This window comes from Myodes glareolus, chromosome 4 (genome assembly GCF_982192425.1).
Source record: "Myodes glareolus chromosome 4, mMyoGla1.1, whole genome shotgun sequence".
In the NCBI taxonomy this organism is placed as follows: Eukaryota; Metazoa; Chordata; class Mammalia; order Rodentia; family Cricetidae; genus Myodes; species Myodes glareolus.
The window spans coordinates 68,779,792-68,806,353 of NC_142029.1; the positions used below are offsets into that span (position 1 = coordinate 68,779,792).

General features: G+C 43.8%; 1 protein-coding gene across 3 annotated transcripts; it reads left to right on the forward strand.

The window, feature by feature from the left end:
* Window positions 1-1,196: 1,196 nt before the first annotated feature.
* Window positions 1,197-23,642, forward strand: Znf202 (zinc finger protein 202). Of its 3 annotated transcripts, XM_048417309.3 has the most exons (7): window positions 1,197-1,324; window positions 17,656-18,151; window positions 18,757-18,967; window positions 19,315-19,403; window positions 20,174-20,303; window positions 20,849-20,968; window positions 21,350-23,642. In XM_048417309.3, the coding sequence occupies exons 2-7, from the start codon at window positions 17,750-17,752 to the stop codon at window positions 22,318-22,320; spliced, it is 1,923 nt and encodes a 640-aa protein (XP_048273266.2). In that variant the 5' UTR covers window positions 1,197-1,324; window positions 17,656-17,749; the 3' UTR covers window positions 22,321-23,642. The 3 variants fall into 3 exon arrangements, with proteins under 3 accessions (XP_048273266.2, XP_048273267.2, XP_048273269.2); XM_048417310.3 differs by lacking the exon at window positions 1,197-1,324 and having other exon boundaries at window positions 15,960-18,151; XM_048417312.3 differs by lacking the exon at window positions 1,197-1,324 and having other exon boundaries at window positions 17,824-18,147.
* Window positions 23,643-26,562: the final 2,920 nt, after the last annotated feature.

Below are 26,562 nucleotides of genomic sequence, written 5' to 3' on the forward strand. Positions count from 1 at the left end.
TAATCAGAGTAGTGAATGCCCTAATTGTCCTCACAGAACCTCCATACTGTAACTGATAGAAGCAGATGCAGAGATCCACAGCCAAACACCAAGCCAAGGGCTGAGAGTCCAGTCAAAGAGAGCAAAGAGGGATAACATAAGCAAAGGGGAGTCAAGATCATGACAGGGATATCCAGAGACAGCAGGCCCGAGCTTGTGGTACTCATGACTCTATAACAACAGCTGGGAAGCCTGCATGGACTGAGTTAGGCCCTCTGCATGTGGACGACAGTTGTATAGCTTGGTCTGTTTCAGGGGCCCCTGGCCGTGGGACCAGTATCTATTCCTGGTACATTAGCTGGCTTTTTGGAGCCCATTCCCTATGGTGGGATGCCTTGCTCAGCCTCGTACGGGGCAGGAGGAGGCTGGCCCTTCCTCAACTTAAGGTGCCAGGCTTTGTTGACTCCCTATGGGAGTGGATGGGGGGTGGTGTTGGAGGAAAGGTTGGGGATAGGGGAGCAGGAGAAGGGGATGGAAGGGGAATAGTGGTTGTATGTAAAATAAAAAAAAATGTTTAAATAAAAAATTTTAAAAAGAGTCAAGGTTTTGCCACAATGTTTACATGCAAAAAAGAAAAGGCAGTGATATTATCTATTGTGAACAACTCATAAAATAAAGAGGCACCAAAATAACATACTAAGGCAAACAGAGAACACCACCACACTATCTTCTCGCTGAGCGTCCAAGTACTTTCCAGTTTTTAGTTCCAAGACCAACGGTGCAGGCTAACAGCGTTGACAAGAGTTGACAAGCGGATGTGTCAGTGGGGCTGCAACAGCTGTCTGTGCAGGCAAGAGCCAGCATTCAAGCCCTTTCTTTTTTATTCTTTACGCTTGTGAGAAAAGACAACTGCGTGGGAAGAAGGGGGATTCTCTCGTGGAGTTGTAGGTACCAAAACCAACATGAAAGATGAAAACAAAACCCTATACGAAGTAGGCAATGAATCCCAGACCCAGGGGGTTGACTGATTTGTGGCAAAAGGGACTGGGCCTGGGGGCAGCGGTCCAGGGCAGACTTTTCCCACACCGGGCTCTCTAGAGCCCCAGGCTTCAACCCACACACCACAGCGAGCCCCCACTACCAGCCGGCCAATCCTCCCACAGCCTAGACTGGCTCCAGCACGGCCCGGAGGCGGGGCGAGCGGTCGCTTCCGGTTCCGGGCGCGGAGGCCCCACGTGTTCCGACCCGCTGGACCCCGCGCGACTCGGATACCGCTCCGCTCTTTCGGCCGGGAGTGGGTGGGGGAGCACCGGGCAGGGGAGGAGCCGCTGGAGCCGCGGGAGACGTGAGTGTCGGGGACCTGGCCGGCGAACGGGCACCGTAGCGGGCGGGGAGTGCGGGCCGGGCGGGGCGGGAGCGTGGGGAGGGGCTGTAGACCCCGCCCCCCCGGCGCCGGGGGATAGCGGCTGCCTAGGGAAGGGGCGGCGGCGGGATCCCCATGGCCTGGGCGTTGTGGCCCTATCACCTCCCGGCGGCCGGAGCCGGGACCTTCGTAGACGGGTGGTGCTCCGGGCTGCTTCTCTGCCCAGCCACCTCTTTCGTCTCCCTCCCGGGGCCTGCGGACACGCACTGTTTCCCTCGGATTGCATCCATGACAACTGCTCCCGGTGCCCCACAACCCAGTGGGGAGTGGTCGAAGCCCCTTTACATCGATCTTCCCCCTCATTGGTCTTTTCACCCTGCCTCTCTTATTGCTCAAGAACCTCTCCGCAGGCTTTCCTTTCCCTCCTTCCCGGCGAACCCCGCCCCCTTCACAGGCGATCTTATCACCTGTGGTCATACCAGGCAACGGAGTTGTCTAGCTTGTGGCTCTCACCTGTCTTAGTGACAGACTCATAACTTCCCTGTAGCTTGAGGCTACCGTCTGTGTCGCAGCTTTCCTCTTCCAATCTCGGACAGCCAGTTCGGGCAGGGGAGTGGCGGGGACTTCACCTCACCGCACCAGCTGCGGGACTTGTCTTTGTCGACTGAAAAGTTTGCTAGTTTATATACCATGGCTGTGCTGGTCCCCGCACACACTTTCTTCCCCCTGAGCCGAGGCTGTCTGTTTTCCGTGCTGAACTCCCCAGAGGAAGGCATATGGGCCCAGCTGATCTTGAACTAACTGCCCTGGACCGGGTTTGCTGAGAGGCTACCCTTAGGAATACTGTTTGCTCTCTGCCCACGCTCTATAGGTGAAAGCCAGGGGCACACACTACACTGCAGTCACAAAGCTTCTCTCTGCAGCTTTTCTTCCAAACAGCCCCGTGGACCTTGATCCAGAAAACTACTTCAAAGAGGTGTCAGGGTGACCATAGAAGACTGGTTGGGAGAAACAAGCGACAGTGGAGTAGTTCCTTTGTGCCATCTGTCTTGAGTAACTGTCTGCCATTGCTGCCTAACTTAGACAGGTGGACAGAATTGGAGGGAAGTGGGACCCTTTTCTCCCAAGGACCACCAGACATTGATGGGCCCTCCTCTCACCTCCATATGCATGCCCTTTTTCACTCTGTATAATTGCAGGAGACAATCCTTTCAAGGGCCCCACAAGATTTGTATCACGTTGAGGGAGTCTTGTCATTACAGAATATACAGGTGACTTTGCAACTTGACACAGACGTAAAACACTTCGAGGCTCTCTGCTTCTGTTGTCTTCTTGCCTGAATGTGGACATCACTGGATAAGTTTGTTCCTTTCTGCATAGAACCTCAAACTTACTTCCTTTGGCCATGTAGTGGGTATCAAGTTTAGCACACATGAAATGCTTATTAAACACAAAATGCTGGGCCTTCATGCCCAGAATCTGCATGTGAGGCCAAAGTGGTGCTGTGTGGTCTGGATTAATCACTTTAAGAGCCACTGTGATTTTCCAGACCTTACAGAGGTTTGAGGACAAAGGCTTGCAGATACCAGTAGCATTGACTCATCTCTGGTGGGAGATCTTGCCATGCACATCTACGTTTTTGTGAAATCAAATGACTTTAAGACAGAAAGCCAAATGCTAATCATCCATTATAGCAAGTTAAAATGAAGTACTGATGAGGGTTTTGTTTGTTGTTTTGTTTTTCGCTTACTAATATTGTTTTAGTTTTGATTTTGGTTTTCTGAGACAAGGTCTCTCTTTGTATCCTTGGCTATCCTGGAACTCACTATATACACTAGACTGGCTTGGAACTCAAAGAGGTCTGCCTGTGTCTGCCTCCAAGTTCTGGAAGTAAAGGCTTAGGCCCAGCTTAATTCCCTTGATAAAGAGCTTCCCACTCAGATCACACACATATTCCAGGTTTTTGCTGTGAATTCCTAATATTGCTGAAGTCCCTGCTTTTTTCTGTTTGCCTTTTGAGTTAAAGGTCAGAGCCTTTGGTTTCTCCCCTTTCTTTTCAGCACTTGGAATAGTATAGAATATGAAATCGAGGCTCAGTGTATCGAGGTATGTTCATGGATAGAATCAACTCTGAATTTCTCCCCTCAAAGTTTCTTTTTATTGATATTAATACAATTAGTACAGTGTGTCTTTATTGAACAGTAAACAGAATAGATTTTAAGACTCTGGAATACTTAATACCAAATCCAACAGCTGTCCCCCATGAAGAATTTATTACCAAGAAGCCCTGGCACCCTCTTGTTTTAGATGGGGCATGTATTTATTGAGCTCCTTTGCTATAAACTACCTGGAAAGGGGGTAGGCCCAGGAACATGTCCTTGCTTAGGGGACCCAGCTCACCAAGGAAAACCCAAGAATGACTGCTGGGATTTCTTCCCCTCTCAGACTGCTGTTGGCCAAACCATAGAGCTTACAACCTTTATCATCACATTTATGCAAGAAAGCCTCAGATCAAGCCAGAAGGAAATGACCTAGCATAGAGTAGCAGGTAGCCAGGATGCATTAATTGAACAGACATAGAAAGTAACTTGTCTTGAATTACCTACATCCACCCCTGGGATCGGGCTGCATTCTTGTTAGTTATTCTGTTCCAGTAGGTGATAGTTTCCCAATGTGAGACTGTCATTGACTGTGTTTGTTGTGGGAATTTATTGTGTCTGCTTAACTTTGGCTGCCAAATAATAAATGATGTTTTCTTCTGGGTGGGTGTCAAGTTTGATGTCCCTTACTCTTTCAGCTTCAGATTAATTTGTGGTATTTTGTCTTCAATTTATATGTAATGATTGACCCACGTTATTTAAGTAAATAACTAATTCTTGGTGCTAGTCATTAAATGTAGGAAGCTTCATATCATGTTGAACGTTAACAAATGTGCTCATAATGGCCAGATACACAATTCTGGTCTCTTAAAATATCTATTTAAATCCAGCCTATGTCACTTCTTGAGTAAACCTCTTTCTTTATCCCTCGCTGCTCCATTGTGAACCAAACAATGAACAAAGCACTTGCCTTGATTCCTCTGAAGCCCTCTTTATTATTACAAAATCTGGTTAACTTTCAAAGGATGTTCCACTTTGCCTTTAGACAGGACAATCATCTCCTGCAAAGTGGGCTGACATAACTGGTCCAGGGTGCCGTAGCTTTCCAAGGAAGAGCAGAGTGTAGAACTAGCCTTCTGTCTCTCAAGGAAGAACTGTTTATCAGTGCTACTGACATCTGTATGTGTGGTAACAGAGCAACATTTTATTAGAGACTTAATTGCTATGGTTTTTATATTTTCAATTTACCTATTCTCAATGACATTTTTACATCCAGCTTAAACCTTATTGATGACTATAAAGGCAGTCAAATTTCAGAGTAGACGATAATTAAACCTCTGTCCATACTGACCTTTCTGTACCAACCATTACTTAATTGACCTTTTCTCTCATTTCGTCCTGTCTTCTCCTTTTCTATTCCTCATTCTGTTTCTTAAAGTCTTTTGTAATAAACTTTAAGCTAATATTTTCTTGGTACTTAAATATGACTTTTATGAAGGAAAAGTATCAAAAACAAAAAACAAACAAAAAACCCCCATAGTTTTCAAGGTAGAGCTGTTGCTCAGTGGTAGAGCACTTGCCTGATATGCAGAGTTCTGGATTCCATACCAGCACCTCCAAAATCAAACCAGTTTTTCTGCATGGTTCAAAGCACACTGATGATGACATGTTTGAAGGCCAGAAGCCAGGGAATGTCTTACTTTCATTTTCTTTGCTCTGGGTTGAGCTTTTGCAGGACTTGAACTATACTTACTGAATCAACTTGCCTCCTGCCAACTGCAGAAAGGGAAGGGTCTTTGCTTCCGGTAAGTTGAAGTCTTGCTGGTTCTACCTTCAGCTAAAGACCCTACCGTCAAGGGTCTATCCCATCTGTCTTCAACAGTTTATGGTACCTCCAGATCAAGGACTGTTTGCTTTGGGGGTTTGAGCACTTCACTTGTGGTAAGACAGTAAACAGACCAACCCTTTCCTGTGTGATCTAATTCTTCTTTTAGAATTATGAGGGAATAAAATGGAACATTTGCTTATTATTTAAATCTTGATTTCTCAAAAGGATTTAAAAGAGCTTGAAGCATAAAGTAATGAGCCATATTGAGCACCTACCCTGTACTGAATTCTATGCCAAGAGATTTTTTTTTTAATTACCTCATTTGCTCCATAAAATAAGCATGTGAAATAGGCAGTATTAACCACATTTCAAGAATTGGGCTGAAAGTTAGAGGAATAGTGTCATGTGGCTTAAGAGAATAGAGATACATACCCAAGATTCCAAAGTCATGTTACCATTACATGGGAAGTGCATCTGTATATAGAACAGTTGAAACAAGAGTGAGAATTTGGTGAGTGGAAGAACCGTATTGTTACATTCTTTAATTTTGTAGAACAGGAGCATTAGAAGAGAACAGTTAAAAGTTTAAATTAATTGTTTTTACTCTAAAACAGCCAAAAGGCCATAGTAAGCTCCAGTAAGCAGTTGTATTCACAGTCCCAGATTATGGCCCTCCATTTGTCATTTATGCAGCTTTTCCTGGAGAGGTGTGAACATTATCCACGTTAGGTAAGATGTAATGACAGATCAAAGAAAGTCTTCTACCCATATAGTTTGGTCAACTATTAAGTTCATTAGTAACAACTTGAGTAAGGGCTTACTCTTAGGCACAGAGTACCTGCATCACCAAAAAGTTCACCCCAGAATGGACAACTCCAGTAGTTTCCTGCTCGGTCTGAAAGTGGCTCCACCAGAGTCTTCACCAGCACTTTCTTCCTGTTTGTGTCGTCTTGGAAAGGGACCTCGTGAATCTTGTAACTGAATGAGCTTTCTGAATCAGTGAGCTTCCAGAGCCTAAGTTGCATTAGCTTCATGAGGCTTATGAACCACGCCCCGCCACCTCTCCAAAAGGGGATGTTTCATAGTTGTGCCGCATTCACTTCTTCCTGGGACTCTTGATGTTCTTTCCACTCTATCTTCCAAAATGTTTCCTAAGCCTTTGAAGAGGTAAGAGATGACTGATTATTTTCTTCCGTTTCTGCCTGAGCATGGGGGCCATAGTGCCCTAATATCAGTCACATACTCTCAGCAGTGTGACAGATGGTATCAGCCTCTGCTGGGGGGAGCAGCCTTTCCTTCCATATTAGAGGCTGCTGACATCAGTAATCTGTGAGTGTAAACAACTGTCTCAAAGGCAGTTAGGTACTTCACCTCACATGTTAAAACAGAAGCAGTGGTAGTTTCTTCACCCCGGCCCTCCTGACGTCCCTAGCCACAAGTATTTGCTTTGGCTTAACAAAAGCAGATGTCAGTCCTGTAGAGCAGGCTTTAAATCTAAGCCGAAAGCAGCTGATTGCACATGTAGCAGTTGTGCCATTATTGTGACAGCTGGCATGTCATTCCTAGCATGTTCATAGTGTAGTACATAGAATTCATAACTGGACAGGACCGCTGGTGATGATTCTCACACAGTAGACTACATATCACTTTCTGGCACTATGAAAACCATGCAGTAGGTAAGAAGCTTCCAGCCCCAGTCCCAGATTAATTTCTCATGTTCCATAATCAAAGCATGCAATGTCTTGAGTAATAGAGTCTTACCATTTAGTTTTAATGTGAAACCAACAGCAATGACAATAGCTTTTATGGCAGAGGGTAGGAGGTGAGGGGGGAAACTTAGGTCTCCTTGGCCAATAGCTCACAGGTAACCAACTCTTAACACTCAGCAACCTTATGGCTCCTGGGAGTGCCCACTCAGGATGACTTCCTGCAGACACTTTAATTGCTGTTTTTACTGCCCTTGCAGATTCTCTTCTAAATCTGCAAAGACACTCAGTAGGCTAACATAGGGTGAGACCTTTTCACGGTGAAGGCAGGGTCTCTGAAGGTTTACCATCCATTCCAAGTAAATACCAGTTGGTCTTAGGCAGCTAAGAGAAAGCTGTTATTAAGACTCAATACAGCATAGAGAGATCCTAACGTTTGAACCATTTGGCTTTGTTAAAAGAGCAATGTTAGGTACACTGTGTAGATGGGAGTCACTACCTTCTTCCACATTCTCTAATCATAGCCACACTCCATGCTGAAGGCCCACTTTGCATTCCCTCACTGGGTCCTATGTGACCAGCTTGTACTGATGGCTACTTTGGCCGAGAGCAAGCGGGTCCTTTTCTTTCATACTGCACTAGCCACTAGAGCCATCTCTGATTCTAACAAGCTTTTGGTTATTGTCATTGTCATCTCTCTCTGTCAGCCACACATGGTGTTAAAAGGACCCTGGGCTGAGTGACCTCAGTTTACCTTCCATGTTAGCGGCTGATGGCAGCAGTAGTCTATGTGTATAACCCCAGCGTGCCCTTTTAGAGAGCAACATTCAGAGCATACTCCAGAGCACAGCTGCCTCCTGGGAGACCTCAGTCTTCTCTCTTGTAATGTTTCTCATCTTGCTCTTGTTTCACCAGTTTATGGAGCTGTTTGGGCTTTAAAACTTTGAAAATCTCAAAAAAGCACGTTTGATTTTTTTTCTTTTTTTCTGTATTATTTATTTATTAAAAATTTCCACCTCCTCTCCGCCTCCCTTTTCCCTCCCCCTCCTCACCTCCCCCTCCCTCTCTAGTCCTAAGAGCAGTCAGGGTTCCCTGCCCCATGGGAAGTCCAAGGTCCTCCCCCCTCCATCCAGGTCTATAAAGGTGAGCATCCAAACAAACCAGGCTCCCACAAAGCCAGTCCATGCAGTAGAATCAAAACCCAGTGCCATTGTCCTTGGCTTCTCAGTCAGCCTTCATTGCTAGCCACGTACAGAGTGTCCATTTTGATCACATGCTCCATCACTCCCAGTCCAGCTGGCCTTGGTGAGCTCCCATTAGATCAGTCCCACCGTCTCAGTGGGTGGACGCACCCCTCATGATCCTGACTTCCTTCATGATTTCCCTCCTTCTGCTCCTCATTTGGACCTTGGGAGCTAAGTCCAGTGCTCCAATGTGGGTCTCTGTCTCTATCTCCATCCATCACCAGATGAAGGTTCTATGGTGATATGCAAGATATTCATCAGTGTGGTTATGGGACAAGACCAGTTCAGACACCCTCTCCTCTGCTGCCCAAGGAAAATCTGGGGACCTCTCCTTGGACCTGAGAACCCCTCTAGAGACAAGTCTCTTGCAAACCCTAAAATGGCTCCCTTAAATAAGATATTTACTTCCCTGCTCCCATATCCACCCTTCCTCCATCCCACCCATCCCATTCCCCCAAGCTTTCCTGAATCCTCCCCTTCTCCCTTCTCTCTACCCATCTCCCCTTACATCCACACCCCCACACCCCCATGCACCCAAGTTTTGCCTGGCATCCTTGTCTACTTCCAATATCCAGGAGGATAATTATATGATTTTCTTTGGGTTCACCTACTTATTTAGCTTCTCTAGGATCACTAATTATAGGCTCAATGTCCTTTAATTATGGCTAGAATCCACTTATGAGTGAGTACATACCATATTCCTCTTTTGGGATCTGGGTTACCTCTTTTATCAGTCCCCTCCTGAGAACTCCATCTCATCCAAAGTCTTGCCACACTTGCCTTTCAGTGACCAAGAAAGACTCCCTAATATGCTTTTCTGATCTCACTTCAGTTACTTTAGCATTTTTAACACCCAATATACATTTTGTTGTGAGTATTCAGATCCACCAGAACCTCTCCTGCCCAATAAAGATCATGCCCTACCATGGGCTTAGCAAAGCGACTAAAACCTCTTACAAGTTCCAGGATCCCTCCTGAGTCAGCTTCTTAACTTTCCTCGGGCAGCCTTTTCTAGTCCAGTGAGCTGGGTAGCAGCCACCACTTATCACATGACCAGTTCCTTCAGTAATGCTTTCTATGCTGTTTTTCAGTTCCTGCTAATCCTCAAGAAAGATCTGAGCCAATGGTAACCAAATGGCCCTAATGGCCTATATAAGCTCTACTTCAGAGACTGTCTTCCTCATACTACTTCAGGTTCTGTGTTCTCTGTCTCAGGGAGGGAGGAGTGGTTATGTTCTCAGCTTCTCCACTTCCTTGACACTTGGACTGATACCATCTACCCTCGTGTCTCACAGCCTCATGGCCTCATGAACCAGGCTATGAGGGACTCTAATACTTTGTTTACTATCCGTTCAGTTAAAACATTTCATGTCTCCGGCATTCCCCTAATCTGTACTGGGTCACTAGTCACTCCCTACCCCCTTGTGCTGAACCATGAATTTTTTTTCCTCCTTTGTATTAGAGATTGGGATTGGGGGATATTTTCTTTCACTTTTGCCCTTTTCACTGACTTATCTTCTCATGGAATCCCAGTTTTTTAACTTGGGGGTGGTAAAGTAGAGTGCTTTTTACTAGGCATCTAGTTTGTACTATCTCCCTTGCACCTTCCAATATAGAAAATGACACCCCAACATCCCCATTTCATCTTACCTCTTTTTGCACCTTCTGCCAAGTCAGAGGATAGCATTCACATGTCTTTCATACCAGAATTCCTCCCTTGCATGGACAAGTTCTTCCTGACAGACAGTTGAGCTCAGTTACATATCTTTTCATTCACAACAATGGCTGTAATTGCTGCCTTGGCCTGTTTATGACCACATCCCATATGTTCTACTTTCAGGGTTTGTGTATATTCTCAAGTTCATCAGCTTTTTGGGGAATGTCCTCACAGTTACATGGTAGGCCTAATTCACTACCTACAAGGTAGGTAGGGAAACACGCAACCTCATGCCTTGTAGATAAGACGGTCAACTTGGCACTTGCCCATTCTCATGTCTTCACCTTGGTTGCGTGTCTTATCACCCATTGCATGAAGTTGCCACTACAGAAAGGAAGCACACCATCCCATATCAGAAAGGTGATATATATACTATGTAGATACATATCCAAGGCAAAAGGTGGCCACATTAGAATTACTTCTGTGGATGTTCTGGTCTCAGATCAGTCTTAGTTGCATGCCTTATCATGTCACAATGACTCTGCAGCTGCTCCTTCCCAGTTCATCTCTGATTATTTCAGACCCTGCTCACTTGCCAGTCGTGTTGCATGCCTTTTGTTGGGGAGATGTGACCAAAGGGTCTTTCATCCCCAAATGAAGTATTAGTGACAGACCAAAAAAATAATTCCATCCTAGTTTAGTTTGGTGATCAGGTGAGTTTATTAGAGTTACTTTACAGGAGTATGGGTGAATCAAACACACCTACATCACAGAAAAGATCCACCCCAGCGTGGGTGACAGTTCGTGAAAACTTGTCCTGGGTCACCCTGCTTAACTTGAAGGCAGTGTCACCAAGGAGTCTGCTGTCCACAGCAGTTGCTTCCTGCTTATATAACCTTGGGGGCTAGGTTTGATGAGCATGACAACTCAGCTTCTTGAGTTTTGTGGGTTTTGTAGAAATCCTAAGCCTTGCTTTGTTACCTGCCTAGGTAATGAAGTATGTCTTCCTGTAGTGAGAAACGATATCTTTTAGGCTACAAAATTGAATATCTTTTATGTTCTATGCTCAAGACAACTGAATGTGACACTTCAGATAAGGGACAAAGAAAGCCACTCCAGGAATAGTAGGAAGGTCTTAGTTTTTGCTTCCCCAGACCTCCTCTCCTAATCATCCTCTGTGTACACTAGCAATGTATATTCAAGAGGCCAGGTCAGGAGACTTGTCCCTTTTTGTGAAGTATCTTTGCAGACGTTTGTCTTAGTGACTCTTCTAACCAAATCATTTACTACTCCCAACTTAGTTATAAACTCTAGCCTGAGGTGCCCAAGAGAAATTGCCCACTTCAGGATGGCTGCTATGGGGACACTGGAAATAGGGAGTGAGTATTGGGTAAAGAGGCAAGCTGCCCAGGCTCCAGGGATTTGCTATTGAGCCACTAGGTTTGATGCCAAGGTTTGATCTTGCTGTGGAATTCTTCCAAAGACACCCAAGTAAGGTAATGGAATTGGAAGGCCAACAAATTGCAATGTACCTGATCTATAGCTTTACTCAGCTGCCATGCCTATTCCATTCCCATCTCTTTCCCCTCTTCATTCCCACTATTGCTGACCACTTTCCCTCCATCTTGCTTTTTGAGCCTGCTAAAGTATGTGCAAAACAAGCAGCAGAAGTATCAACTGTGGAGCATTTAAAAACCCTAGCAGGTTTTATGTGGCATGGCTGCATGGCTGGATTCTTTTATTCCTTGGGGCGTAAAGCCACTCAAAGCAGGATCCCTTCAGTCAGTACATACATTGTATGGAATCTTACACCTGATGCTCCTTGAAGACCAAGGGAATTCCTAGTTTACCTCACTTAATGTTGGTTCTCAGACTTTTAAGTAATAGAGCTGTTTTTATTAAGTTAGGCTACCTTGTGTAGCAGATCCATTTATCTGCCTTACAGGAGTTAGGGATAAATATTGGAAAGCTTTATCTGGGTAAATAATTTTGACATTACATTAAATTATTTAATGTCTGATGGTACTTATTAAGGCTGATTGAAATCTCAAAGAAAATGCTTTTTCCGAATGCCCAGTTTTATGTAATGTGCATTTGAATTATCCTCCAAAGTGACCTGAAGATTACTCCGTCACACTGAAAACCACTGAGAATGTCCTGTTTGCTTACAATGCAAACAGTAAATTTGTCTTCATTTAAATTTTGCTGGACATTTGAGTAAATAATAATTAATATGATGTGGTAACTATCATTCCCAGTGACAGAAACTCAGGAAATGTTATATGCCCTCATCAATTATAAAGCACACACTTACTATTTGCCAGACTTTGAGCAGGGTACAACATGCCCCTCCCTTCAGGCCTATATAGTCTCATGAGTTATCCTGCACCCGAGGAACAGTTTTTACAGCACAGTGGGTACTGTGAAATGAAGAGACACAGGCTTTATTGTTCATCACCTGGGAGGGGTCAGTTAAGGAGAACTCGGAAAATAGATTGGAAGGAAGAGTGGAGTTAGGCAAGTGAAGGCTTAGTAAGGTATTTCAGAGAGAAGCTTAGAAAATCTTGTTAAGGGGAAATAGGAGATACAAAATAGTAATTTGAGCAATGGCTGTCATGGAAGTGGCACTCATGGTAGAAAAGAGAGGCCCACAGAGGCCAGCCAAGTCTTGAAGAACCTTATCTTCCAGAGAGATCCTCTGGTGACACAAAAATCCCTTGAAGGACTGGAGAGATGGCTCAGGGTTTGTTAAGGGCACATGCTGTTCTCACAGACTGAAGTTCTGTTCCCAGTACCCATGTCAGGCAGCTCCCAATCACATGTAACTCCAGCTCCAGGGAATCCAACATCTTCTGGCTTCCCTTGGGTGCCTAGACACATTAAATCAAGATCATTTTTGAGACACGGTGTCTGTGTTGCTTTGAAGCTTGTCCTGGAACTAGCTCTTGTATACCAGGCTGACCTTGAACTTGCAGAGATCTGCCTGCCTCTGCCTGGGATTAAAGGCATTTGCCACCATCACCCGGTTCAAAATCTTTTTTTAAAATAAACCACTCGAGGTTCAGATAACATACTAAAACTACTTTTCAGGAATACCATGAAAAGCTAATGTTAAAACCAACTCAAAATTACTAAAACCATTAGTGATGAGCTAGAAACAAATGAAATTCTGCCTATTTTTAATTCTACCACAAAATACAGCATTACTAAAGATGAGCATAAAATTAAAAACAAAAATGCAAACTACCAAGAAGTAGAGAAACTTAGCACTAGATGACATAGGAATGATAGAACTGGGCAAGATGGCTTAAAGGGGAAAGGGGCTCGCTGCCAAGCTTAGTGCCTGATCATAGAAGCCACTTGGTAGACACAGAACCAGCTTCTGCAAGTTGTCCTCTGACCTCCACACGCACACTGTGGCATGGCCACATTCACACACATTTAAAAAGGATTATAGTGGTTTTTACTCTTTACTCTTTGGCTCTTTTGTGGGGCCCACCACTCAGCTCCCAGATAAATCACACACGAAGGTTTATTCTTAGTTATGAATGCTGAGCCTTGGCTTATTCCTTGACAGCTTTTCTTAATTTAAATTATCCCATCTTTCCTTTGCCTCTGGACTTTTTCCCTTTCTTACTTCTTTGTCTTACTCCATGGGTGGCTGGGTGGCTGGCCCCTGATGTCTTCCTCTCCTTGTTCTCCTGCTCCTCCTCCTCGGTTATCCTTCTGTTTATACTCTCTGCCTATCAGCCCTACTTATGCTTGCTCCTGTCTCACTATTGGCCATCCAGCTCTTTATGACGATCATCAGGTGTTTTAGACAGGCAAAAAATCACAACTTCACAAAGCTAAGCATGCAGCATGAACAAGAGCAATACATCTTCACACCATTAAGCAGATGTTCCACAGCATAAAAAAGTAACACACCTTAAAAATAATATTCCCCAACATTATAGAACTATCAAAAACATAGAAACGATATTGCAAATGATCGAGGACAATTTAGTGAAGTAACTTGGATTAAAAGAAATATGGGAACCTTGTAATCTCTGGCCATACATCCTTTAAGTACAGCAGCAGTCCAGGAGCAAGTGGTGAGAATCAGGTGATAACTTTGAGGGTTGGTTGCAGGTAATTGCAGTGCAAAACAAAATGACTGACAAATAAAGAGTCTCTTGGATGGATAACATTCTTGTCTGGCGAAGGACAGAGCTAAAAACAGTTCTAAAGCTTGAACTCAAGTGGTTCACTCAACACACAGTACTTGACATCAGCAGTGCTTTTCCGGGGTTGAGACTGTAGCCATTCAAATATGGTAGGTTGTCATGCTCAACTAGAGAATTTAATGCAGATGACGATGACGACATGGTGAGTTTGAAAGACATTTTGTTAGAATTAACAAGACTCAGTGAATTAGGGAAGTATGAGTACAGATACAGAAATGTTGATGTTGGCTGCTATAGTAGGAGAAAGACATGAGAGGGGAGATTCATTCTAAGTGCATTTATCGTGTTCCTTTTAAGAGGCTTCAGAGAGTAAAATTCACAGTTCCTAACAAAAAAAATAAACAGTTGCTATGTAAGAATAGGTAATGACAGTGATAGAGCAGATTGCTTTTGACTCACTTAGGCGATTTCTAACCATGTGTAAGGGTAGAGAGAAAGGGACCCAAGGAAACATCTCAGAAGACACAAGACCTAAGCTATGTCTTAAAAGATAAGTAAAGTTTATCCTAACTAAATGTCGCAGGTAGGAAGAATAGTGTGTGATTTTCCTCCAAGCCAACCAACTGCCATCTTGGAGCATTCAGCTGTGCCTGCTTACAAAGTATTCCAGCTTGTTTATAGTTCTCCCCCACCAATCCAACCACTCCCTACCAGCTGGCAACTCTGCACATTTCCTGGGGGAGGGGTGAGAATACAAACACTGGAGAAGCCTAGAGCAGGGCCTCCATCTATGCAGCTATTAGGGAAGCCTTACATCCCATCTAGGTAAAGTTCTTTAAGTGTGTCTCTGGCGGAGTAATGCCTACACCTCTGTAAGTAACCCCTCACCTGTTCTCCATAATAAACACTCATTCCCCAGAGTGAAGGTTGGTGAAATCATGCCTCTGTTTCTTGTTAGGAACTTAGGACAAGGGGTAGCTATTGGTTATATTTCTCCTGGGAAGGAATTTTAACAACACATATTAAAAAAGCTAAAGTGCATGGGACACTTGTAAATATTGTGTGCACCCACTTGAGGAATGGTGGGAATGGCTGTACAGGATAGCACAGGAACTAACAAGATTAAAGCCAGATACAGTGTGATGTGCTTAAAGAACCTTGTTCACATAAGGAAAAAAGCAGGAATAATTGGAGGATCTTTACTAGGGGAAGAACGTCACCAGATTCACTGTGACAACTAACATTGGCAACACTGTAGATCAGGGTTCCAAACTTTTGATGATGCAAAATAATGTCATCTACAAATGTATTGACTGCATTCACAGCTGTCCTGGGAAACGTGTGGCCCACGGGCTGCAGATAGACACATCTGCTAAAGGACGGTGACTTGAAGATAGCAACTCCAGAGGCAGTTTGGATTATCAAGATGAGGACCAGTTAGAGCATCAAAGCAAGGAAATGAAAAAGGAGAAACCTGTAAGAAGTAGCCACACACCTTGTAGCAGTAAAGAGGACAGAGTGAAGAATGTGTGCAATAGGTACAGTCTTCAAAATGCAGGGAGGCCTACAAGGTCATGCTGTTGGTCATCGGTGCAGTCACTATAGCAGGTGGTACAGAGAACGGGTGAGATACACTGTAAAGAACTTTGCGTGCCCTGCACAGAGTTTGAGATAATCTTACAGACATTTTAAACAGTACTTTTTATAATATTGAGTCATATCATTGGAAGTATACTTTAGAAAGTTACTAGTTAACATTGAAGTTCCATCTCCCTTCTGAATATAGCGAACAGTAAGACATTTAATCTCAAATTTACACTAAAAGAAAATGTTATCATTTCCATTCTATTGATGAGAAAAGTCATATGCAGAGACTACCTCCCACTGGTCCACACTCCTGTCTTGTACCTGCTAAATGATAACAGGCAAATTTAGGCACTCTCAACTGCCTTTACTTCCATTAATATTACCCATCCAAGGATCTCAATAGAACGGCAAGTAGCATTTCTAAAGACATAACTGTCTAGATACACTGAATCAGAATGTCTTTTGGAAAATAGACATTTTCTGCATTTTGCTGTATTGTACTGTATTTTATTTTATTTTGCTGTATTTTACTCATGGCTGAGTACTGCAGGGAACACACATAGGAAATCATGGCTGTAGTTCAGGCAAGATGGTAAGGACCACACAGAAGCAGCAGGGAAGAAGAGGAGTAAGCATTTAGAAGTTTAAGAGGTAGGGTTGGTTTAATAAATTTTAAACAATGAGAAAGAATCAAAGTTGAATCCAAGGATTACTAAATTGAGTATTTTCTTAACAACTGGTCCCTGCCAAGGCACTTAAAAGGTAAGTTTGCAAGCAAGACTAGAGTAAATGAGTGTCCTTAGTGAACTTGAGGATCAATAAGTTAATCGGTTAAAGATGGTTTAGCAATATACAGGCAGGCTTTTGGAGTGCTAATCATGTTAGTGTCTTTTCTCACTGCTCTTTCTTGGAGTTCTTAAAACTCCAAGAATTCCCATTTTACAGAGGTTAATATTATGTGTGATGCAGTCTTGCATAACCTGCACCCACCCTGCTGGTGTCTCATGCTAGACATGTTATGTGCCTGGGAAACAAAGCATGGCCACTGGGGCATTGGTTAGTAGGCATTGTTAGCATCCTTTCTCCCAGCCATCTAAGAACTGTGAGATGCACCAGGCTTTTTCTCTTAGGTTACCAACCAACCAGCTTCAAATCAAGACACAGAGACTTATTGTTAGGTTTTTTTTGGTGGGGGGGTTGTTTGTTTGTTTGTTTGTTTGTTTTGCTTGACCTAGCTTAGGCTCATTTCTGGCTAGCTCTTTAACTAAATTAACCTGTTTCTCTTTATCTGCCTTTTGTCCTTTATCTTATCCTTTTACCATGTTTCTGTATATCTTACTTTCACTGCTTCTGGCTGATGGCTGCCTGGCTTCTTGCACTGGGCATGTCTCTCTCTTTCTTGTCTCTCTTCTTTCCTTCCCTCTGGAGAAATTCAGTTTAGAATTCTCCTATTTATTCTCTCTCCCCGCCAGCCACACCTATCCTTTTTCCTGCATAGCTATTGACTATTTTGCTTTTTATCAGACCAACCAGGTACCTTAGGCAGGCAAGGTGAAGCAGATGCAATACATCTCTACATAATTAAACACACATCCTTACATCATTAAGCAAATGCAGCATAAACAAAAGTAAGCCACTTTTACATAGTTAAAGTAACATTTTTGCAGCATAAACAAATGTAACACATCTTTGCCTAGTTAAAATAGTAGTCTACAACAATGGGGATTTCAGAATGTGCTGGGTATAGTCTGACAGAAAGTGCTGGAAGGAAGGAAGTGGAAGAAGGACATTAGGAGGTAGAACTGCAGTGTTAATGATATAGCAATGTACCTCCTATCCTCAGGCCTAGGAGCCTTGCCTAAGAGGGTGATCTTTCTAGGCTAAGTGGATTTCATTGCAAAATACAGTTATGGAGACTGGAGAGGGGAATTATTTAAGAAGTGTGCAGAGAATCACAAAGTCAGGACTGTTATCTCTACATAACTGCAGGCATCTATCCTCTTTCATCTTTACTTCTCTATCCTAGATCCCTTGGGCAGAACCCCTTGAGGTACCCAGACTGAACTACATTAATGCCAATGTGAGGCCTAAATGGTGTGATAACACTCAAGAGCCAGGAAATGGCTACTGCCTTGGAACCAGAGGACCAAGACCTTTGGGAAGAAGAAGGAGTCATGATGGTAAAACTGGAGGATGATTTCACCTGCGGGCCAGAGTCTGCCTTGCAGTGGGATGACCCTGTGCTGGAGACCTCTCACCAGAACTTCCGACGCTTTCGCTACCAGGAAGCATCTAGCCCTAGAGAAGCCCTCATCAGACTTCGAGAGCTTTGTCATCAATGGCTGAGGCCAGAGAGGAGGACAAAGGAGCAGATCCTCGAGCTGCTCGTGCTGGAGCAGTTCCTCACCGTCCTGCCTGGAGAACTGCAGAGCTGGGTGCGCGGCCAACGGCCAGAGAGTGGCGAGGAGGCCGTGACGCTGGTGGAGGGTTTGCAGAAACAACCCAGGAGACCAAGGCGGTGGGTGAGGAGGGGGAGTCCTGATCTGTGTGATGTGGAGGGGGCTGTTTCCTGAAAGACTAGATGCAGGGAGAGTATGAGGACCCCATAAATTATCTTTTAAATTTTCCTGGTTCCATCTGGATTGTGTCTAGATGTATGAGCCTCATCAGGGCAGGGATTATGTGTGTGAGAGTGTGGTTTCTCGGGTTTGGATCACCTGCCTGTGCTACCTGAAGTTGGATTTTTTTAATTTCTTTGTATGTAGATCCTTGGGGTCCTCAGAAAGCAACTATTAGACTTCCTTGAAGTTCACCTAGACTCTTAATCCCAAAACCCCTTTGCTAGGATGGTAATCTTGGGAAACAAACAATAAAAGAAGACCTGAAATAGGGAAGGATGGAAACCTCAGGACCCCAGATGGCTGAAATAAAGTTTAAGAGTAGAAAAATAGAATAGTTCCAGTGTGTCCTGTCTTGTCTTTGCGAAGATAGCCAATTGTTCATATGCCTATGCAACTTGAGTTTCCCTTCCTCATCTGGTTCCCTGTGGGAATGTTCCTCCTAAAGTAACCCCTGATGACAATTTACTCCTGACTCCATGGTGACTGGAAGTTAAAATTTTTCCCAGGTAACCGTCCATGTTCAGGGCCAGGAAGTCCTGTCAGAGGAGACACTACCCCTAGAAGTGGAGCCAGAGTCCTTCAGTGAGCAACAAGATCCAACACAGACCTTGACCCCTGAGCAGCCCCATGAGGAAGCCCTCAGGAGCACAGATCTGGGGACACCGGCACAAGAGAGCTTGCAACATGACGGGGAGCACCAGCCTCTGCAGGAAAGTGGTAGGAAGAGACCTCAGCAAGAAGCAGAGATCTGGGCAAAGTGAAGAGGAAATGGAGGGACGAGGGTTCTCCTGTATCACACAAGCTGGAAAATTCTAATGGAAATAAAGCCCAGAATCTTGATACTGAGAATAGAAAGAACCAGCTAGAACCTGCCTCAATATGGGGCCACATTAAAATAGTGATATTCGTGAGTGCTCCTAGCTTTCCGATGAGGTTATAGGTGATGGTGGATAGGATAAGTGACCTTAGACCAGTTTCTTGATTCTCTTAACAGAGAAGTTAAGGCCACCTTTTAAGTTCACTGTAGTATGCTGCTGACCTCTGTCTCCTTTTTGTTCCCTTAGAGGTTCCAGTGTCCCAGGATCCAGACCTTCCTGCAGAACAAGGGTCTGGAGACCCAGAGATGGTTGCTCTTCTCACTGCTCTCTCTCAGGTAAACCCCAGTTCAAAATACATATCTGAAGATTTGTTGGGTGTTAGCCATATGCTGAACGAATTGGGGATACAAATGTGCACACTTAGAGTAGATTAAGTCTTCAGTTGTGAGGGAATGCGGGATAGGGAAAGAAACTGTGTCAAGTTAAAGAGTTGTTTTCAACTCCAGTCTTGATAGTCTCTTTATGTGCCGTAGGTACTAATGAAAGGGACTAAGCGATATTATTTTGCAATATTCAGTACAATTTTGAAGTTAAGTGGGTTTTGTTTATCAATTGTAAGAATGGCCGACATGACTGCTGTGGTATTTAGGAGCTATCTCCCTTGATAGCTTCAGATCCTTTCTTGATTTGAAATTATATGGCTGAGAAAAGGGGATAGAATTCTCTCATGTCTTCCTTGTTCTGACTGTAGATGAAAACAGATGGGGTCGTTTGGGAAAGTTTCCTAGAAACGATGATTTTCACAGAGACCTCCCATTACACCAGATAAGGAGTTGAATGATTTAATATCTGTGTTGGATTTTAAACAATACCCTGAGGAAGAATGAAGTCTGGCCTGAAGAAACACTGTGGGTTAGAGAGCAGAAACAGGGTCAAGGCTTTCTCGAGTGCTGAAAGTTCAAAAGCAGCAGCAGTGGGAAGCAGGCTCCCCAGAGGAAACCCTTCTGCCCGCTAGCATTCCCTTTATCTTTGGATGAACTCTACCCCAAAATACAGTAGGCTACCTGAAGCATCACATCCTGATTAGAACCTTGTGTCATTTCAGGGAATGGTCACATTCAAGGATGTGGCTCTCTGCTTCTCACAGGATCAGTGGAGTGATCTGGATCCAACACAAAAAGAATTCTATGGAGAATATGTCTTGGAAGAAGATTGTGGAATTGTAGTCTCTCTGTGTAAGGAGTTGCATGTATTTCAGAGCATTCTAGCCACAAACATCTTTTTTATATTGGAGTATGGGGAAGCAAAGACCTTGGACCACATGAATTAAACTTTCACTTATACATGACTACCGCACAATGAGATTAAAGATCAGTTGGCTGAAGAAGATGATATCCTTCCAACTGAAAGGAAGAAATAAAGATGCTTGGGAAATTTAATGGAACACGTTAATGAGAGAATACAGTTATAGTTTTTTGAGCTTTAATATTTAACTTTTGAAGTAAACATGAGTTTTGAAGCAGTAACAGCAAAGATAATCTGCGTTCCTCAACAAGAGGGAAAGAGCGAGGCTCACAGTAAATAGTTACTGAGACTCGGGTGAAGGCACAAGAAATGTAGAAGGTGGGCAGCACATAGAGGTGTCAAACTAAAGACTAGTAATAACTGACCAGTTAATTTACGTATTTGTTCTACCACCTACCAGTCCATAAAAATCTGCTTTTAACTTGGGGAAGTATTGAACCAATCATGATGTCCTTTTTTCTTATCTTTTGAGCAGCATTTCCAATTCCCAGACTGGATGATACCTCCCAGATTAGAGAAGAAGAGCCTCAGGTCCCAGATGTCCACGAATCTCAGGAGCCTGCAGAAACAGAAATCCTGAGTTTTACCTATACAGGTAAGAAGCAGCAGACAGCTCTGACACCACATTAGTCCCTCTAGTCAGTGCGCCTCTTTCCTCCTGGGCCCTTTCTCACTGGGTCCCTTTCATTATTTCATCCTTCACTTTTTCTGATGGTCTTACTTTTTAGCCCACGGATTGAACTCTCAATCCTGCCTCACCAACTGCAATGGCCAAACCCCATACCCGCTCACTGGTTCTTCTAATGCGCCATCCACCACTAATGTCTTTGTCTGAAAGACAGACCCTTCTGTCATTAGCCTCTTCTAAACCCTCCCTCTCCCTGTTATTTATTAGAAAAGCCATTAAAAATTCTCTCGTGGTATAAAAGGTTTTGTTATTATAGCTTCTCCTTTTCTGTTCTTGCCCCTTCTCTAGGAGACCTGAGTGAAGATGGGGACGGAAGTGTTGAGCAAGAAGATACACACAGGTCTATTTTGGCAGACCCAGAAACTCACCAGACTCCAGATTGGGAGATAGTCTTTGAGGGTAATACAAGTAGACTTAATGAAAGGAGATTTGGTACAAATATTTCTCAAGTTAATAATTCTAAAAGCACTAGGGAAACTACTCCTGGTCACTCCCAGGCGGGGAGGCAACATCACTGCCCTCTATGTGGAAAAAGCTTCACATGCAATTCTCATCTTATTAGGCACTTGAGAACTCACACAGGAGAAAAGCCCTATAAATGTATGGAGTGTGGGAAAAGTTATACACGGAGCTCACATCTTGCCAGGCACCAGAAAGTCCATAAGACAAACCCTCCTCATAAACATCCTCCAAACCGGAAGAATGTGGATGCCCCTCTGACCCAGTCTGGGGGAAATGCCCGTGTAGAAAAACCGTATAGCTGTGATGATTGTGGAAAACATTTCCGTTGGACTTCAGACCTGGTCAGGCACCAGAGGACACACACAGGAGAAAAACCTTTCTTCTGTACTATTTGTGGCAAAAGCTTCAGTCAGAAATCTGTGTTAACAACACACCAAAGAATCCATGCTGCAGGCAAGCCCTACTCATGTGCGGACTGTGGAGAGGACTTCAGTGACCACAGACAGTTTCTGACACATCGGAAGACACACGTGACTGAGGAGCACTTTCTCTGCAGTGAATGTGGGCGCTCCTTCAATCATAGTGCAGCATTTGCCAAGCACCAGAAAGGCCATGCTTCCGTGAGGAACTGCCGGTGTGATGAATGTGGTAAAAGCTTTAGCAGGAGGGATCATCTTGTCAGACATCAACGAACACACACTGGAGAAAAGCCTTTTACTTGTACTACCTGTGGGAAGAGCTTCAGTAGAGGATATCACCTAATCAGGCACCAGAGAACCCATACAAGAAAGACCTAGCTATGTGCCATGTGACTTTGTTCAGCCCTCAACTGGGATGGGATGTACTCTGGTCAACCCTAGGAGACCTGCTCTGAGGCATCTCTTTGACCTGCCCATACTGTATGTCACCTCTTCCAACAACCAAACAAAATCCCTCTCCAGAACTTGTCAGCTCTCCTCAGTTGAGGCTTCTCTTTCACTAGCATGCTCCTACCTCTACATCATGGTGTGAAGTAGGAGATTTGGGATGCTAAGAAATTTTTGCTATTATGTTTTGAGAAACCTAGGCTGTTCTATATCCTGAAGACTACCAGCCTCAGCTTCTTTGTGACCAAGGATAAGTTCTTGGGTCTGATAAGGGACCGACCTAAAGGTCTGTCCTCCCTGGGCTCAAACCGTAAAGCACACAGCCCTAATCTTAAGACAGGAATTCTGTGTCCTGAGAGATTTGCCACACACTGATGGGCCAGCTACAGGTTCCCACTAACTCACCTCTTCACTTAGATGCTGGAGACAAGGGGGGAGTGATAAAGGACAAGTCCTTGAGGCTACTGCACAAGGATTTTGGCAAGCTGCTCCCTTCCCTGTTCTCAGAATGACACCAAGTGCCATACACTGCTGCAAAAGCGGGCCTGATCAAAAGCCTCCTGGGGTGTGCCACCCCTTGTCTGGATATGCTTGTCTTAGCTTTTCTGTGATCTGGCTACTGTCAGCTTTGTACCTTCCATGCCTACTGCAAGAACGATGTAGTACTGGAGTGCTGGAGAATTCAGTAAAGCATGATCAAGGTCTGGTGAAACCCATCACTTCCCCACATAGTGTTTCAGCACATCCTTCATCTGGGTTGTGAGAGGGAATACGAAGCCCTGTCGACCTGGGAAAGCTCCATAACCAGTGCAGAATCCACAACTTACTGGCTCACTGCACTTACGTAAGGAAACTAGAGAAGGTCTGAAACCACTTTGGAAGATAGGAAATAGCTGTTGCCACTGGGAAAGACTATTAGGACGATCCTGCCACCTTGTCCTTAGTGTTTATGCCTCAGTTCTATCATGCAGGGAAGATAATGAACCCTAATATTTTGAACCCTGAGAATTCACCAGATGTAAATGAATTTTTTGTGTCTGTGTTATTTGGGTTTTTTATACATACATTTTCATTTTTATGTAACTGTGAACTAAAAATTGGTATCTCCTGGTAGCCCAAGGGTCTTTTGCCTGTGTGAGGTTCCCTGGAGGCTGAAAAACTATGACTCTTTTGTGTCTGGCTATCTGGAAAAGACCGGGGAGAATTGCTCCAGAATTGGAGCATCGGGTGTGGAATTAAAGCATGAGAAGGAAGATAGATGTGCGTGCCTGCTTTCTTCTGCTCGTTTCACAATCAGGAATATAGTGCATTCGTAAGAGATCTTCCCAGCCCTACCATCCCAGTAAGGAAATTCTCTTGTGATGCCCTGGTTGAGTTTAATGTCAGTCAATTGATGTCAAACATAGTGATACTTGTAGCCAAGTGCCCAGTTTACATTTTGCCTAATCACCTCCTAGAGCTTCAGCTGTCTGATGCCTCTGAAGGCTGTTTCTGCTTTAACTAGATTTAAAGGGCAGTGTTGCTTTCCACAATAGTGAGGGCCTGGAGTGGTTAGCATAACTCCGGGTACAATGTGTACACAGAGGGTCAAGCCTGAAGTTTGCACAAGAGACTAATATTCTGGCGTTTGTCAAACATGCATCTAAAGTGTAAGCGGAATTTGTCCTACGAGAAATGCCACTCAAAAGATAGTCTAGTACTTTTACACCAGTGCTTTCAAACTAATCTCTGAAGGGACATAGAATACACTGGAAAAGAAATTGGCTTTTCTCTAATTTGTCAGCTTGATTTCGGTAAGAAAAAATCTGCCAAGACAATTCTCGAAGGAAAATGTGAAACTGATGTAGTTAGGTGAAACAGCTCTCTATTGCTATTGGCTCTGCAGTTTCCTATTCTAACAGTGGCTTTCTGGTCCCATTTATAAACCCCTGTGTTTTTTAAGACTCCTAATTCTAACTGGAGAGACACTCAAGCTCCCGAGTCTGAACACAATCACAGTGGAGGAGCATCAGGACCAGTGATGGGACCTCAGGTGGGAAAACAGCATTTCCACTGACCCTAGGGCCAAGCACAGGATGCTCATTCCCAAGGGCCCACTTCTAGAATTAGTGAAGTCCTACTGTCTTTTGTAAGGATAAAAGGACAGGCTTTTAACATTGTATGGAGAAAGTTATATATTGTTTATAGTATAAACTAAACAGAATGCCCGTGTTGCTGAAGCCGGGGAATGATGTAAAGAATGGCTGACTTAGGAATAACCAAGAATCATCCAACATAACCACTACAAAGTACCAAGAGAGGAAAGAAAATATGCTTCAAATTAGAAGCTGATGAATTCACGAGAACTCCATGGAAATTCTTGAAAATTAATTAGCATCAAGTCATTAGAGCCCAAACCTTCACAAGGTCTTGCTGCCTCCAGACTCCAACTCAGATGATAGATTTAAGAAAATGTGTATTATTTTCACTATCTTAAAATAAAACACAAAATATGCCTACAATTCTTCTGAATCTGGCAGAGGCCATCTGCTCCAGATGATCAGCTAGAGGAGAGCAGCCCCTAGATTGCCCCACTGCATGTGAAAGCAGGATATGTGTTAGGTGCAGTGAGAGAGCCTTTTCATTAACCAGGCTTCCAGAAATGACAATCCAAATGAGAGTTAATGGAGCCCCACGATGGCTTTTGTTGAACAAAAGCAAAGCAGAAATAGCAACTGATGGCCTGCTTTGCAGGTTAATAATCCTGCAGCCTTCCGTACCAATCTTTTATATTTTATTAGCATATAAACATTAACTTCAATATGACCTTGTCATTCATGAACATGGTGTATTTTGATCATACTGATGTGTGGTACCTTTTCTTGTTCCCTCCCACTCCTGCTAATCCCTGTATCTTCTTAGCCCCCATCTTCCTTTCATGCCGTAGAGGGGCTACCCAATGAGTTTAATCAGTGTGGTTTATAGGAACATGACTGCCTTACCAGTGGCTATACCACTGAAGGAAACATCTCTGCCCCATCAACCATTAACTATAGGTAAATAGGTAGGAAAGGGTGGGAGCCCACGATTCCCTCCCCATTGCATAACAAAGTATTGGCAGCTTGTATAACTAAGCTTGTGAAAGTGGTACATGCTGTGCATTTAAGAGTGCAATGGGCATTTGTGCCAGGAGGTCAGTTTTCCAAACCACTACCACCAGTCTGTAGTATATAGATTTATTTAATATGCCCCTTTTGTGATGTTCTGAGTCGTGGAAGTAAGGTAACATTTATAAATGGCATTCAACAGTCATTTAATTCTCCATACTTGATCAGATACGAGTTTGTAATAATTTCTGGCCACTGCAAAAAGAAGGTTCTCTGATCAAAACTGTCAAAAACATTAACATATGAACATAAATTTATTTAGGAGGCAATTTGACAGGCACATCATATACATGTAGAAAAGAAAGAAAGCAGAAGCTTCCCCAACAGGGCCTATGACCTCATCAGACACAAGTTTTTGTTGCATTTACAGTACCAGACTTGAATTCCTCCCTGTGGATTAAACGTCGAATCCAATCAGAAAGTGGACGGTTATTCCTATAACAGATTCGACATGACTGCACCAGTAGGTTTTTCCTGTCCAGTGATTATTGTACACCATTGAGGTTTATGTTGAGGTTAAGCCCCACTAAACCTCTCAGAATTCAGAAGGATCACTATAGCAGGTGAAAACCTGATTAATAAGCTCTGAGGATAAATGAAATAAATTAGTTTACATAAGTCTTTTTATCATGTCCCATTTATTCTTCCTATGCTCTCCCCAATGCTCTGGATGTTTCCTTCATTGATGTTCCTTCATTGATGTTCCTCAATGTTCTTCCCATGCCACAAGGTTTCCAGTTTATATACCCACAAAGGCATAGGTAACAATTTTCTGGTAAATAACAATGATACCAAGCATGTATTTCTTATGGCTAACAGGATGGATAAAAGACTGACAAGGTAGGTGCCTTATGTCTCAGATGTGGCAGGACTGTGAAGCTCCCTGGCAGATATTGGGAGGATTAAGATGGAGCTTGGTCCCTGGGCTAACCATTAGGGTGCTGTATTCACTGGCAGCCAGGTAAGAAGGAATTTCCTTCTCTGGAACTGGCTTAGTGATCCAGGCTTTTTTCTTGTATATTTTAGG

Coding starts and splice junctions, on each gene's coding strand:
- Znf202 (XM_048417309.3), top strand. CDS start 17,750: ATGGCTACTGCCTTGGAACCAGAGGACCAAGACCTTTGGGAAGAAGAA. Junction 19,404..20,173: donor TTCTCACTGCTCTCTCTCAG/GTAAACCCCAGT, acceptor GTGTCATTTCAG/GGAATGGTCACATTCAAGGA. Junction 20,969..21,349: donor CCTGAGTTTTACCTATACAG/GTAAGAAGCAGC, acceptor CCCCTTCTCTAG/GAGACCTGAGTGAAGATGGG.